At 41.2% G+C, this 17,130-nt stretch overlaps 1 protein-coding gene across 2 annotated transcripts in view; it reads left to right on the top strand.

The window, feature by feature from the left end:
• tenm1 (teneurin transmembrane protein 1) overlaps positions 1 to 17,130 on the top strand; it is a 191,642-nt gene that overhangs the window by 48,505 nt on the left and 126,007 nt on the right. For both annotated transcript variants that reach the window (XM_026188289.2, XM_080287598.1), the window contains exon 4: positions 16,333 to 16,576. In XM_026188289.2, coding sequence (XP_026044074.2) covers positions 16,333 to 16,576 — 244 coding nt within the window. The remainder of the gene's footprint in view (positions 1 to 16,332; positions 16,577 to 17,130) is intronic.

Raw genomic sequence — 17,130 nt, 5'->3', positions numbered from 1 at the left:
ATGAGGTTTATTTATGCACTTGTTAAATAAGCTTTCTGGCATTACGTGGTAATTGATGCACTTTGCTGCCCTTAAAACTGGTCACTTCTTGGTCCAAAAGACCAACATGGCAGCAGCCCAAACACTATGACTGAGATTCACTTTAAAAATCACGGCGGTAAAGCGTGTATGTTCATCTTTTATATACAGTGCTTGCTCAGTATACAGCTAAAGATGCAGCAATAGATATACTCCTAGCATAACAACAACAAAAACAGGCTACATAGAACTGCAGCCTGTATTATCATAAATATATTACGATCATTTTGTATCTGAGAGAGATGCACAGCCCTTTACCTTAAAAAGAAAAATTGAAGCTTTCAACAAAGAAGTGTTTTTATTTTCCGCCTTGGTTGAATGTCTGGGTACAAGAGGGTCACTAAATATCTTGTTTTCCTCTTCACCTATCAAAGCAGCTCCTTGAGTTCAACCAGTGAGTAGAGGGCGACAGCAGCCAGAATAAAAAGGAGTCACGTCCCCAGAAGAAAGAAAGCATAAGGGAGGATCGCTTAGAAGTGTTTACAGCAAAGGAGGGAGATGTGATTGGAAGGTGGGCATGAAGAAGGTATTACAGATATTCTGGTTGTATCTCTTAAGCTTTATATTGATATAGACATTAACAAACGACTCAGAAATGTGTGTGCGTGTGTGTGTGTGTGTGTTCTCTGTGGGCATCTGTTAAGACAGCAGAGGACTGCGGGGTCTTATCTTCGTTAACGGTATCCCTCTGTCTCTCTGGAGGCATACAGGGAGCAGAGGGCAACTGCAGTCTGATGTGGGGCATCTGTTCCCACATTTGTTAAGTTTCTCCTGGTGTGTGCGTGTGTGTGTGCGTGCGTGCACAAGTGTGTGTGACAGAACGATTTCAAAAGAGAGGCAGACAGATAGAAAGTGGTGGAAGAACGTGAAAGCGTATGCATGTGCATGCGCCGTGATTGGTGTGATAGGTGCGGTCGGTGGAGCGGAACGGTAAGATGTTGCTGCAATAGAGGGCAAGTGCTGACTTGTCATTGGTCTGTGTTAATCCTGACCCGGGCCGTCGGCCGCTCTCACCTCATTGACCGCAAGATGGCCACCAGACTAGTCTGCAGGTGGTGCTGAAGACACGTCTCTTTCCTCTTATTCTTTCTGTCTCTCGTCTGCTCTCCCGTTGTATCTGTATCTCACTCCACCATCTATTACACCGTCTAGTCGGAATACCAAGCAGCCCCTGGTTCCATCTGCTCCTGTTCCTCTTCCTATATTCAAACAGACCTGTCCTCTTGTGCAGAGTGCACATATGCGTGGACCTCTCTCTGTGCTTTCCATACTTTAATCTCAGTGGGGACATTACATGCATAATCTACTCTATAATAAGACTCTAGTTGGCCCTGGAAGTCTGGTTAAGATAGAAAGGGAGATGTGTTAATTAGGCTCATTTACTGCACTGGTTAGTAAAGAGCAGGACCCCTTCACAGACGACCTGCTTCTCCTTGAGAGAAGCTGCAGAGTTACTGATCAAAGTTTCGCATTGGAAACCGCTGGGAATCTGCAGGTGAGCTACGCTGGTACTGGTGAGCATCTCTAAGTCCAGAGCAACGCTGGTGGATGTTTTGGGAATAGGAATTATTGACTGGAGCAGCATGGTATGGAAATAGTGTCTCTGGTGTGCCATCATAGAGATGGAAAGCTTATAGTGCCCTGATTTATGACTGCTGTGGAGAATTGAGTGCTTCATAAAGATTTGCCGCTGGCTGAGATGGAGTAATCAGTGAAGTGATCTGACTTTGGTGCATTACAATCCCAACGAGTTGTAAAGTCGGTGACAATGCCCCGACTTTGTCTGTCGCACAATGCATGTGGAAGGAGTTACGGTCTAGCTGTGGCCCTCTGTCAAGGTCATATGGATTAGAAATGATTGGGTTTCCAATACTCTACTGGGGAGTTCTGCATGATGAATCATCACTCCGTTCCAAATCGACACCAATTAAGAAGGGTTTGTTTATTCCGCTGTGGGACATGCAGGGGATGTTCGCTTGGAACGCACAATTTCACTTTCTCTTTTCATAAGCAACACTGTGCTGTTTGTAGGGATTAGTATAATGTGTGCGCGCGCCTGTGTTGCGTATGTGGATTTGTATCTGTGTGTGCTTCCCCACGCACGGTGGGGTTCATATTTGTTTCATGCCTGCGGATTCGCATTTTATTTACACACCCGTGCACGTCTGTTTCTGCGTGCGGACACGTTGGCACGTGCATGTCCACAGTCGTGTCACTCAGTGTTTACCATGTAGCCTGCCTCTGTTTGTGCCAGTAACTTCATGTCTGTAAGGCGTGCTATATGAAAAGTGAGGTTGTGGAGCCCATTGCCGGAGCCAGTGAATTCATTTGCATTCATTCCACTGCCTGTCTCTCCTCAGAGCCCATTCTAATTACCAGCAGCTCAGGTCTACTACAACACTGCGCATACTCTCTCACTCTCTCAGTAAAAAAATGGATTGCTGGTGGTGCATTCGTGTAGCTTTGATACCACTCTCTCTTTCGCCTGCCAGGAATCTCTTAATGTTGGTTTGTTTGCTGTCAAGCCCAGGCACTTTCTCCTGTTTTACTGTCAGAGGAAATACAGCGTATGCATGTGTGTGCAGGTGAAACTCCTCCTCTATGTACACGCTGTGTGCATGCTGTGATTGTTTTGGGGTTGAGGGAGATGCCGTGTGTCTCGATGTATAGAAGAGAGGGTGAGGGGGATGGAGCGAGACAATGGTAAGGCTTGTAAAAGATTAATGAACTCACTAATCACCGTAATGGCCGCTGTGAGTCTCAAACACCTTTGCCACACCCTTTTCTTGCTGGTGCAAATTTCTACCAAGACTTAGAACTCACATGACATCATGCAGCCGAGCACGCTCCAAATCTCTGTCAGACTCTAATGTGCATGCTTACGACGGATTTAGACATAACGTAGAAGGCCAACGCTGTTACCAGCAGTCATGCTTTTGCATGCTGTTTAATGTGTTAATTACCATGTGGTCATGTCCTAATGTGTTATATGCAGTACCATCCACGATAGAAACAAATAAATGCTGGAACATTTTTCTGTCGTCTTTTTTTTTATAGGTTCTTTTTTTTTTTTTCAAATAGTTGGAAATGCATGGTCTAAGTTACGGCATAGTTTTTGGTGTACGTTACGGTGTAGGTTTTGGTATAGTCTCTGTGTAGGTTAGCGTATATGCTATGGCATAGCTTGTGGGGCAGGTTACTGTGTACGTAGGCTATGGCGTAGTTTACAGTGTAGGTTATTAGGTTGTGGCTTTGTTTGCTGTGTAGTTATTTGTGGCTGAGTGGTTATGGTATAGTTTATGTTATGATAGATGTTATGGCATAGGTTGCAATGTAGGCTACAGTGTAGGTTATGGTGCAGATTATGGCGCAGGTTATGGTGTAGGTTATGGTATAGTTTACAGTTCACAGTAACCTATAGTGTAGGTTATGCTACAGTTTTCGGTGTAGGTTTTATGGGGTTTATAATGATGACATGGTTATGTTATGGTGTAAACTATGGTACTATGGTATATGTTATGGCATCGTTTACTATGTAGATTTTGGCAGAGTTATGGAATCGTTTTGGCCCATAACACAGGTTACTTTGTAAGTTAACATGTAGGTTATGGTTTATGTTACTGGGGTATTTTATGGTATAGGTCAGGGGTCAGCAACCTTTAACACCCAAAGAGCCATTTGGACGCGATTTCCACGCAAAAGAAAACACTGGGAGCCGCAAATACTTTTTGACATCTAAAATGAAGATAACACTGTATATATTGTTTTTTTTACATTTATGCTTTGTGTGAACAACTAAGGTGTGTTGCTTATGAAATCCATGAAGTGCTACAGAGAAAATTACATTTTATTTATGTAATTAACACATTTTGAACTCTTAAAGAAATATAACAAAAGGAAAGACACCCAGCTGAACTAAAATGATCCATGTAGCAAACAAAAACTGTTGAGAGCCGCCAGCCTTATATTGCCTTTGGGCTTTTGGAGCATTGACCTGACTTTTAAAAAAATAATTGGGGGGGAAAAAGCACTATGCTGCTGAAAAATGAAAAATAGATATTTGCAATATTCTGCCTAAATATGTATTTTACCTAGTTAATGTGTGTGGTGGGGCGTGGTCTGCAGAGCCGCTGCAGGGGAGGCGGACGCACCTTAGCGGCACCCGCAATCGCACCTCGCCACCTTAACGTCTGTGCTCTCTATGCTGTTGTGTTGGTATGTGTCGGGCTGTGAGCTTTAACACCGGCTGTATGCGTACAGCAACCGTGTGTGAAAAGTGGTCAATAGAGAGATGCTGAAAAGCATGTTCATGCAAACATCATCGGGCCTGCCGTGATGTGTTTACAATGGGACTTCTGCTCCTGAACCTCTGCGCACAGCGTCTGCAAATCGGCGCTGTACGAAGTCACTTTCATCTTTACGCAGGACTGTAAGCTGTCGTCTGTGAGGCGTGAGCGGTGTTTGTGTTTAACATAGTTCACGGTGGAGCTGCTGACATAATGTGGATCCGAAGATCCAGAATTGTCTTACCTGGGGTTGAAAGTCTTGATAAATGCACGGCGTTTCGGCGGGTACACCGGCTTCCGCAAGTGTGACGCTTATTTTGAGCGATCAAAAAAAATAATAGAATATAATTTTATTTTTATATTCCAATATCACAATAATCTTCCAATTTAGAACTACAAGTTAAAAAAGAACTAACTTAAATAAAATACACTTCAGCTAATTACTTAAAAAAAATAATTTATTTTCCCAAACCACGCGGAGCCGCACTAAAAGGAGCCGCAAGTTGCCGACCCCTGGTATAGGTTATGGTATAATTTACTGTGTAGTTTACTGTGTAGGTGTAGGTGTAGGCTATGGCATGGTTATGGTGTAGGTTATGGTATATTCTACAGTTTAGGTTATGATATATGTTATGGCATAGGTTACAGTGTAGGTTGTGGCATAGTTTATGGTGTAAGGTGCAGCTTTATGGGGTTTATAGTGATGATATGGTTATGTTATGGAGTCATTTATAGTGTAAGCTATGGTATATGTTATGGCATAGTTTATGGTGCAGATTACTGTGTACGTAGGTTTTAGCATAGTTTACATTGCAGATCACTTTGTAAGTTATCATGTTGGTTATGGTCAGAGGTGGAAAGAGTACTAAAATATTTTACTCAAGTAAAAGTACTATTACTTTGCTGAAATTTTACTCAAGTACAAGTAAAATTACCTGTCTAAAAATGTACTCAAATAAAAGTAAAAAGTAGCTAATTTAAAATGTACTCAGAGTAAAAGTTACATAGTTACTTTTCTATCAGCAGGAGGACAGCCGCTTCTGAGTAGTGCAAAAAAAGACAGTGGGATATAAATCTCAAAGTAATTCTTTTTTAGTGAAAAGAAAAACTTTACAAATTAAAGTGCAGTGGCAGTTAAACTGCAAGTCTATACATGAAAATGGATAATGGTCACCAAACCAAACTGTCAGGTATCACAGTGTTTTCAATACAAAACCATATCATTCTTTCACATGAGAATGTGTTCTAAACTGTCAAATAAGAGAACAAGTACTGAACTGAACGGCAGCCGCTTTAAAAATGTTTTTTAATTTTTTTAACTTGGCCCTGCCCTACTGTACCTCTAGATTAAAGTTCCTTTGTATCCATGCTAGAGTGTTACTCTCTGAACTTCCTGTTAATTTTGAGGAGCAGTTGATTTTCAAAGTTAGTAGAGTTCATCCTTGCTCACTTTGCAGTGAACAGTAGTCCAGCACAGCTAAAGAGACGCTCGAAGGCAGCTGAGGCAGGCAGGCCAGTGTTAAGTTTGAGAGAAAGTTTTTTGACGTCCCTAATAAGACATCAATGCATTACATAGCTACCGCTGGTAAATTATACCAATATACCTCGTGGGGTTTTTTTTATTGGACAGTAACAGGCTAGTTAACGGGAGGTTGCAAGTGCTAATTAATAAGTAACAGAAGTCAGCTGTCTTTGACTAATCTAAGGTAAGAGAGCGCTCTGTTATTCTTTTGCCTGCAGTATGAACATATGTGGGTTAAGTAAGAAACTAGCTGCTTCTGTCTTTAATTTAACTATTTTTTTAAATAAATTATTATTATTAACAAACAGGAAAAACGTAGGTAAACACATTTTCTTTTTGCAATATACCAACCCAGTAAAAAAAATGTAAGTTGCGTGGACAACAACGTGCCCGATTACAGCAAGTTGCTAGTACCAACCAACGTTATCTGTGTTCTTCACAGATGTCTTAACTTAATGTGATTAATTTGAACACAGCCTTTTTGCTACCATAACGGTACGAGTTGTATTTAACTTACCTCTACATGCTTGCGCAGGTTTGATGTGGAATTTTTAAAAGCTGCTAACTCGGTCTCTCTGGGCAAACACAGCTTACACTGCATAATAAAGCTGTTGCCTTTCTTGCACTTGAAGCCGAAATGGTCCCTTAAATACGGCCAGGGGTTCACATCCGTTTCTTCGAGTTCAGGGTCAGCAGAATTCGACGGGGTTTCTTTTTTCACTGGATCCGTAACACCGATGTCAGACTCCATCTTTAACGTGACCTTAGCGCCAATTTGTTCTACTACCCATCATTCCCTGCAGTATTTCCGAAGCGCAATGTTTTTATTTTTATTTTTAACTTACTCAGTAACGGGTGTGATTGAAAACGTAGCGAACTACAATACTTTTTAAAAAATATACTTAAGTAAAAGTAAAATTACAGACTTGAAAAATGACTTTAAAAAGTACAAATACACAAAAAAACTACTCAATTACAGTAACGCAAGTAAATGTAATTTGTTACTTTCCACCTCTGGTTATGGTATATGTTACTGGGGTAGTTTATGGTATAGGTTATGGTGTAATTTACTGTGTGGGTTTCTGTGTAGGTTATTGTATACAGTATGTTATGGTGTAGTTTATGGTTTTAAGAGGTTTCAGAGGGGTTTAAAGTGACAACATACATGGTGCAGATTTAACACAGAAGAATGAATCCCCTATCATGAGTGTATAGATGGATGAATGGCATGACACACACACACACACACACACACACACACACACACACACACACACACACACACACACACACACACACACACACAGAAATACCTGTACTGCTTAATGGCAGTGGTGATACTGACTGGGCACCCTGCTGCAGTCACAAGGTCAGGAAGGATCAGGACACTGCTGTGCTCTCTGGACAGATGAGCTGAGCTCAGCTAGCTTTTTCTTTTCCTTTTTTTTCCCACTATAAGCCACTTTCAGAGAAACCTGCTCTGGCCTCTTTTGCCTCTTCTGGCAAAACAGCCAACATTGATTAAGATCAAAAAAAGTTTGGTCAGGCAACTCCTGTCTGCAAAACATCAGCTGATTAATTAGGACTTTTAAGCAAATCATTTAAATTGGAGCTCACTCTACTGAAAATGTAATTTGAGCGCAGGCCCCTGCAGTGAAGTGTTTGAGTGATGGTAAGCCTCTTGCTGTAGCACTGAGGAGCTCGACTCAGGAGGTTTCATGCCTTCTCTTGGGAAACGCTACTTTCAGAATCACCTGCAGCCTAAACACGAGTTTGTGCCGGAGTTGTTTTTGGAGATGGGGGTACAAATAAGCAATTACACAGCTATGCATATCCACTTCTGCATGCTTGCATCCACGCACCTCCCAGCTCCTACGCACACAGAGTTCTCTGATATGAAAAAGTCAGATGATGCATTGCTGCTAATTATCAGCCTCTGTATGAGAATCGACTGGGTTCCATAAGAAAGGGGAAAGCTCTTAGAGCACTCTGCTTCTTCATTTGTATTTTCTTGCTTTAATTGGACAACATGATTGTGTCACTTTGTTAAATGGAAATCCCACCGTTTATCCCTGCGTCTGCAGAGATGAATCAATGGCTGTTTTTATTCTAATTGCTGTCTCCGAGCCCACTGTCATCAATGTAATTATCAGTGTTTCTGCTGCCATCGCTGCTGTTTTCATCATCATTGTTATCGCTGTTATTACTGATGCTATCGGCATTATCTTTGTTATTTCCATCGCCACCAGCGCCGCTATCGGTAACATCATTTTCTTCAACATCATCATCGTCCTCATGATCATTAGCAATATTAGTCCCCGTTGTCAAACGTTCGCTATCATTGTTATTGATATTGTGATCCCTCTTGCCAACTTCGTCAGCATCTGGCTGATGAAAGGAGTTATTGGAACTTATAATGTCTGATGAGATAATGCGTTATCTGCGATTCAGAAGACAGAGACAAGTTATTGCAGCGAGTCCGATGGTCAGTTAGGGCAAGATCCTTTCTCATTATTGCAAAAAAAGAAGAACAAGAACCAGTTAGTTCTAATTTCAGTTGTCTGACCTTTTTATAGGGTTAATTATTTATTTCATTGAAGCACAGCAGCGGAATAAACTTTGTGGCAATTTAATGCAAGTCAATTAAGAAGGAAGATAGATGAAAAGTTATCCTGGGGGAAATTATTAATCTGTTATTTTTAGAGTGGGGTGGGTGATGTGTGTTTTTTTTGGTTTTTTAGCTGGGCTGGTGTTAAATGTTCTCTAAAAATGGTCACATTCATCTGTTTGTCAGGCAGGCTAGGTGTTGTTGAGGTCAGGCTCTATGGATTTTATATTGCTTCCCTGGAATAAGTGAAATTAACTCTATGCTAGAGGGCTAGACACAATAATGAAGAGAAGGGGGAGTGAGAGCAAACACGGGGAATGAAGAAGAGGAGAAAACCTCCTGAAATTTAGGCTTCAATATTTTTGCGGCTCCTGTTTTTCTGGTCTGCTTCACATCAAATGTGGTGTGGTCTCTTTTTATTAAAGGAGCTATATGTTTTGGATTTTCTGCTTCCACACTTGACTGTATGGAAATTAGTAGAGTGGGGAAGGTCTGAAAACCTATATTTAATTTCATAAAAAGTAAACAAGGTGATTATTTTTTGTTTGAACCTCTACTCTGACTTTGAAAGAAATTGCAGCCCACCCCTAATACACCAAACACTGAGCTACACAATTTTAATAAGTACTGCTAGAAAACTGAGCATAATTACAGTGACTGAATGAGTGAATGGAAGAGTGCGTACTTGTGCTGTGGTGAGGTGTTCCTCATCCATCTACAAGTGCTATACTGTTGGGTTTTTTATGGACACTTTTCCATTTTCCTCTTAGATTAGTGAAACCTGCACACAGTACAATAACATGAGTCAGATGAGCCACATTCACGTTCCTTCATCAGATTATCACACAAGCCCTAAAAGTAGAAAAAGAGAAGCTAGTTTGAGACATTTGAGAAAATACCATTAAAATTTGTCACTTTCAGATATTGCACATCTGTTAGGGCTGTTATGGGCACCTTTGCTTTTGGTAATAACGGCAGCTAAATGTTTCCAGCACCTGTTGATCAGTTCTGTGGAAATTTATCTTATTCCTCTGTAGAGAAGAGCTTCAACTGTGGGATTTTATTGGTTTTCCTCACGTGCATTATTTGCTTCAGGCCATTCCACGATATATCTGATGGATCAGGGTCAGGAGTGAGTTGCAAATTTTGCGTGTTTTGGTTATTTTCCCACTGTCCTCCGAGGTTCAGGTCACAGGCAGACATCGGTACATGTTGCTGGTATGACTGGAGCTTAATTGCTCCATTAACAATGACTCAGATGACTCAGATGAGATAAGATCCGTCCAATATGCTTATAGGGTTGTTCAAATAAATCAATACTAAGATCCTGCAGATTACTATTGGATTAGTAATTTCCAACAGTATTAGGGTCTTCTAATATGTTGAACATCACATCATATGGACACAGGCTTCACCTTAGCAGCAGAAGTAGCTAAAGTTCACAAAACTTAACAGTTTCCTGTCAATAACACTAAACAGTTACCATAAATGTTAACCTGCCCTGCTCACAAGTTAACGTTAGCTGATGACTGCATTAGCCATCTGCTAAATCATCATTAAGGTAGTGGCTAGCTGCTAATGATAAAACGCTAATGTTAATGTGGAAGCTATAGTAAACATTAGCGGTGCCCATCTGTAACATTAATAGGCAATATTCATTTAACGGGACAAAACACAATTATCTGTGTCTAAACGGTGTCATGTTTCTCTTAAAGGTCCACAGTGAAGCTGGGGACAGTGTAACAGTAGCAGCCTATCTCACTATGTTTGATCTGCAAATACATAAAAAAAAAATACTTACAGTAAGATCTACATGTAAGATCGACATTTTAAGATTCTTTTAGGTAGTAGTACTCGTACCGGTTACTGCTATAGATCTTACAGTTACTGTATTTCAACAACCTTGAAAACAGAGTTTGTATTTTCCCATTCTTTATTTTTAAAAAAGCCTTTTGTCTTTTTCCCCCCAGCAGTACTGAAAATGGTATTGAGTATTTTCCTGGGTATCAGTATCACGTTTGAAATTCTAGTGTCGTGACAGCCCTGCGTGCTTATGCTTTGTCCATGTAATCCTTAGCAAACTGCAGATGGGCAGCAGTGTTATTTTTGGAGAGCAGCGCTTTCTCCCTGCAGTGCTGCCATCCACACTATTGTACTCCAGCGTTCTCCTGAAGGGGGACTCATGAACATTAACATTAACCAGTGAGAGAACGGCCTTGAGTTTCTATCTGGGCTCCTTTGTGACTTCTCAGACCGTTGCATGCCTCCCTTTTTTGGTTAACCGCTGCTGTGGAGGGTAACATTGGTCACGAATTGCCTTCATTTGCAAACAGTCTGTCTCTTTAGAGATGGCTCGCTAACCTTTTCCAACCCATTATAAATATCAGTGACGCTTTTTCAGATCTCCTCAGAAATCTCCAATTTTTATCCAATGATTCATTTTCTCAAAAGTGTTGTGAAGATCAGTCTTTCATAGATAAAAACGTCATGCCATTGACTGAAATTACCTGACTCCAATTTCACCTTGAGATCAGCCCCTAATGGCAAATTCCAGACTACAGAAGTGCGTAAAACTATAAAAGGATTCACAAACACTCGAGCAGTGCTGCAAAGCCCTGATACGTAATCTTGAACTGTTGCTCACTCCACGCAGGCAAAGAAACCCCCTTTTCATGCCTCGTCTTTTTATTGTTTAACTTTTCCTCTGCCCATTACCACAACAGTTCCATGTACTGTTAGCGCTGAACATCTTTCAGGCTAATCAAGAAAGAACGTAGATAATCTCAATGAGCATAACAAGCCTTCATTTACAAGATTATTTTACTCAAGTTATTCATTTCTGCGCTCAGTCAAACAGTTTTATGCCCATTTGTTAATATCCCTTCAAGAGAGAATTGCGCCATCATGACAGCTAGCTCATTACGCACCGGTGCTATTACTCAGTGTATGCATGCTTGAGTCATGTTTTACTATGTTCTCCTCTCATTTCATTAGTAGGACTTGGCTTTAAATGCCCAAATTATCATAAATACTTAATTACCGTGCTATTTTGGGTTCATCTCACCTCCAGTAATGCATTTTTAATACCTGGCCCCAATACCTGTTACCTGTTACATATCCCAGTAAATCCCCCCAGATCTGCCTTCTACTTGCTATAAAACTCTTTTTCCTCATATCTCGCTTATGTAACCAAAAGCTGATGATTCCAGGAAAATATCTCATAAGCGACTTTCTAAAAGTATCTTTTCTGGAGGCCTAAGTCCCAGAGGAACCCCGGGGCAGAGGATGTTCTACACTGTCATGAATGTCATCGAGAGCCTCGGTCTGCTCCCCGCAGACTCGATTTGATGTTTCTGAACTCCTGGCCAAATATTACACGGCCTCTGCCCTACATTTCCAGTCCTATTTGGGTTGCTTTTACTTCTTAACAAAATATCACAGCTTGCATGTTTAATGTGACTTTGTTTGAATGAAGGAGAGAGGAGGACTCTTTTCCTGCCATTTGCTTGATTGTGTGAGGAAAAGTTTTCGGATCTTTGGAAGCGCAGACCCAAAGCTGCCTTTACTAAGCCTTCTAAAGCACCATCTGGCAGCCAGGGCCCCTGTGTCACCCTACTCACCAAGATTACATTCTCCTCTGGCCCTCTATCCCTGTCCTCTCTCCTCCTCTCCTGTCCACTTTATATTCTTTTCCTCTTTCCTTTGCCAGAAAACACAAATGTAGCCGAATGAGGGTTTTTTGTGTGTGACTGCAAAGCCTGGGCTGTTGTAGCCTAGGTTTTCTAAAATGAATAATGCACTGGCAATCAGTTGAGACTTAACAGGCAGAAATAATTTGCATGTATTATTTTAGTTTCAATATAATTGTGACCCATTTGGGCTGAAAAGAATTTCTCATTAAATTTGTTCCTAATATAAAAAACACTTGCCTGCTTGAATCCAAAGATTGTTGGCAGCCCACTGTGGTACAAATCTATTAATGGTTTCACCTGTTTGAATTTATATGCATTGTTTAATTTGTGGTGTCATATTTGCAGAAAATCACAGCAACGCAGATTCTGATATCACCTCATAATGATGTCGCACATAGAAATGAGTACATGGCATCATCAGATTGTGAAGAACTAAAGCTGTTAACATCCAGCATAAATGTATGTACTTATGTGATGTGCAAAAATCTTTATTTTTTTTATATTAGGAGAAGACTTTCTCATTAATATTTTAAAAAATGATCTTGAGCAGTAGTTCGCCAGGCTTTCTGGAGATCTTTCTCCAGCTGCTTTTGTTTGCTCATTTTCAGTCCAGTCCTTGTATGTAATTAAAAATTATTATAATTCAGGCACTGTTGCAAAAACAAGCACATCATTTGTTCCCAAATCTTAAGCTGACTCTATGAAAAATGCCAAAGATAACACAGTTTGGCAGGCATAAAATACTGTTTTTCATCAACAAGGTAATTCCCAGAGAGCTATTAGCTGACAACGTGGACTATGTTGGACAACTGGAAGCTAAAAAAGGTGTTAGGTCTAAAAAAATCTACAGAAAATGAACAGTATCTGAAAGTCATGTCCTTAAGAAACTGGGGGGGGATCCATGAAAGACCTGACGCAGAACCTGTGAGATGCATCGGACCCTTCAGTTTGCCACATCCTTATCAGAAGTTGTCTGAGTGGAAGGGTGGCTGTTAAGAAGCCATTCTTAAGGAAGAGAAACAGGGAGAAAAGGCTGAGGCATGGCAAATTACACAAGAGCTGGGCTGAAAATCAGTGGCCCAGACCTGAGCATCGTTGAAGCGGTGTGGGATCATCTTGACAGAGAACCAGTCAATATCCAAAATATTGAATGGAATGTCCTTCAAAAAGTCTGGAAAACTATGCCTGAAGAGTACCTGAAACTTGAACACATCACAAGTGACGTGTTGAAGAATAAAGGTGGCCATTCCAACTACTGACTTTCATACTTGTTAGAATTACACAAACTCTATTGTTGCCTTATATACATGTGTGTTTGCACGTTTCAATACATTTCCTGGCATAAGACTTTTTCACAGTACTGTATAGTGTGTTCTTAGACATCTAACTGACCAGCAGTTAGTTATTATTATGTATTATTTAATAAATAACATTTGCTTTAGTCAACTGAATTAAAAAAGAACTGCATCTTTTGTAATTCAGTATCACTTTTATCTGGCATTTGTCATGTGAAGCAGAATCAGTCACCTTTGAAGAGAAGTGTTCAAATTTTCTTCACAATTTCTCAATGCCTCGTCGTGTCCTTAGGTGCCACATTCTCAATGAAGTTGACAGTTGACAATGAAGTTAAGTCCCACTTAAGTTTGAAGTCTCAAGCTAATTCACAACCCTAAGTGCGATTTGAGTACAAGTTGCCAACTCAAGTGCCCAGTGCTGGCTGGGAATGCACTTCATGTGGGGTTTTTTTTCTCTTTTTTCCTTTAAACATTTAAAAATATTACAATTGCTAAAAACATCTACCTTCAGTATTTAGAGCTGTGAAAGCAGGGGAATCTGGCAGGACTCAAAGGACTCTAACTTACTGATGAATCAGGTCCTGCTAAAAACTGAAGCGCCACTTTAAAAATCCTGCAGCATTACAGCGGCGCACTACAGTGGAGCCCTCACTTTTCCCTAAGCGTGTAATTTTTAATACTCAGGGGTGGTACAGTCAAAAATAACTTCCATTTTCCACATGCATTAGTTTAGACTAAACAGCACCTTCAGGTGATGGCACAAATGCATTTCCTGTCATTTTACTGGGCCCTACATTGTCAGATTGAGCACAGCCTGGCTGTCTGATGAGATCATCGAGTGATGTATTATAGTAATACCAAGCAGATGTATATGCTACAATATCATATTGTCTCAGGAGGCAAATTAATTCTCTGGCTTCACACAAAAACAGTTTGAAATGTGGAAGAAGTCTAAATCTCTCGCATCCAGTTAATGCACATTTTCAGCTGCTGCCATGAACTGCATAAGATGTGGAAAAAATCACATCTTTTAATGTGTTAGTATAAAATGCAAAGCCCATAAAGAGTAACGCCACATAAGGGAATAGAGTCGAGCCTCCTTAATTGTCTCAGTGAAACGGTAAAAGGAACGTATTGCGCGAGAAACGGCGCTTCGTGAAAATCAAGAGCAAATTTTATTATTCAGAAACACATGCTAACTATTACATGCTCTGCATTTGTGCTGTGACAGTTCAGGCATTTTGGGAGATCAATAACCAGCAATGTGTCACAGAGGATGAAAAACCTGTCACGTCTTCAAAGAGCGATTCGACAGCACTCACACACTTATTATGGCGATATTTTTGTCAGATATGTATATATATCTGACAAAAACATGTGCATGCCCACATCCAAACAGTGGTTGCTAAAACAAATAAATCTTGAAAAATGCCGTTAGACCTGGACAGATGGCACTGTGGCAATATTTTAAGGAAATGATTACAGGAGCTGTTTTTGTCTCGCCATTATCATTGTTACATTTCTGCCGCGACGTACATATATCTTATAAATATGAAACTTTCAAACGTACGAGTAATAATGTGATGCTTCAGTGGATATGACATAGCTTACTGGCTCACATATCTGCACAGAAGGCAGCAGTAATTTTGAGGAGATCAAAGCACCAACGTGATATCGGTGCCTGTGCACACATTTTTCTTATTCTGAAAATATTAACAATAAACCACTGCTCTATGTAACGCTGTGAGATGTTTTTCAGGTGGAACGGTAACAGAGCTACATATTTCCGGAAACATGCCGGTGATAGAAAGCACAAAAAAAAGATTAATATTTTACTTTTCTCAGTGTTCATCTGCCAAGAGTCAATAAAATGTGTTTTGCGGTATTATCTGTGTAATACTTACACTTGAATAGGGAGGGCTGAGGTAATCTCCCAGTTGGACTACACTTCCAGATACTAAATTATTGCTGACATTTTGGCAGCAAATACAATTGAGGTCCGAGAATTCTGGCGGGCAAACTCTTTACCCTCTGGTTTGAGGCTAATGTTACATTCATTGTCAATACAGCTGGACAGAGTCGGTCTTTTGGGACGGAGGATTTGCCTCGTTCGTGGAACCATGCTGCAACCGTATGGCACGAGCTGTCCCCCCTAAACAGTGCTAGCTGTCGTCCCAGCTGATGCACATTCATGAATTCACGCAGCCTGTTACACACGCATGGGCGCATGCACGTATGGAAATGCATGCAAAGCAGCTTTATCTGAAGCCATACCCATACGTTAAGCTGACATGTGCGCGCGCATTGCATTTAATAAAACTGTAATTAGCCTGCTCAGTTATAGAAGACAGGCAGGAATGCGGAAGAAAGCAGCATGGAGGAAGAGATGGGGAGAGGGAGAGTTATAGTGAAAGAGAATGATAAATGATGGCTTGAGAGCGCTCTCCCTAGACCCCGGGGTTAGCAGTGTGAGGGAGTTACAGCTGGCTAGCTCATTCCGTCCAGCCGCAGATCTCATAATAAACATCACATGGGTAGTTTGGGCTGGCGGGTGCAGATTAAGCCGGAGCTGTTAGCTCTTTAAAGACTGCTCAATGTTGCAGCCAGCCAAGAACCTATTTATAGGGCAGCTGGAAGTGTATCAAAGCAGGTAGGCAGGAAGGTGCAGGACAGAGATGGTTTTCAAGCTGATTTATGGCTCTCAATCAGTGTAATAACAATAAACTGTCAACTAACACGCCACGTTTATTTGTAATTTATGGTACTGTGCTCCTAATAAACCTCTGTTTATTTCTCCCCTGTCCATCCCTCCCCCTCGTCCCGGGCCTTCTGTTGTGTCTATCCTACGCAGAGCTTCCCAGCAGTCCGGGCGGCCAGTTCACGTTCCGTCCGCTGCCCCCACCTCCGCCGCCGCCCCACTCCTGCACTTGCGCCCGCCCGGCACCTTACACTCAAGTCAGCCTACAGAGGAAGACCATGCCAACTCGGTGCCAAGCCAGCCAGGGCGGCCAGGGGGCAGACACCAGCTCGAGCGCAGACCAGGCCCAGCTTCACAACAGCTGGGTGCTCAACAGCAACATCCCCCTAGAGACCAGGTAAGGGAATGCTTTTTTTTCTGGAGTTATTTTTAGCGCGGGCAAACACAGGGCTGCGCTCCAAAAAGCTTTCAGTCCAGACTGGATGTCATTTTGTAATGAAATTCTTCAAGTGAAAATATCTTCAAGGCAAACCGCCCTCCCTCAGCATAATGTCACTTGATTAAAGACATTTCTTTAATCTCACAAATGAGGTTCATTAGATTAAAGAAAATTCTTTCATCAGGACTGTGACTTGGCAGACTTTCACAAACTTCTTCGAAAAAAATCAGAGTGTAATGATTAAGAATGAATGCTGGACTAAAGGATTTGTTAGGATGGGCATGTTTTGCACATGTTTGGAGGAATAAGTGGAACACCACGCAGGCCTCTGGGGTATTATTAAAGGACTTCCATCAAAGTAATCATGAAGCTTATTTGGAATTGTTTTTGTTCTCCTACCACACACACCACCGCATTTACTAGGGGACCTGCGTTTGTGTAAAAACAATCCAAAATGAAAGCAGAAATCCTCTTTTCAGGAACACATTGTAATTTCACTTTCAGCTTTAGTA

This window comes from Astatotilapia calliptera, chromosome 2 (assembly GCF_964374335.1).
Source record: "Astatotilapia calliptera chromosome 2, fAstCal68.1, whole genome shotgun sequence".
Lineage (NCBI taxonomy): Eukaryota > Metazoa > Chordata > Actinopteri > Cichliformes > Cichlidae > Astatotilapia > Astatotilapia calliptera.
This window is presented reverse-complemented; position numbering and strand designations above follow the sequence as displayed.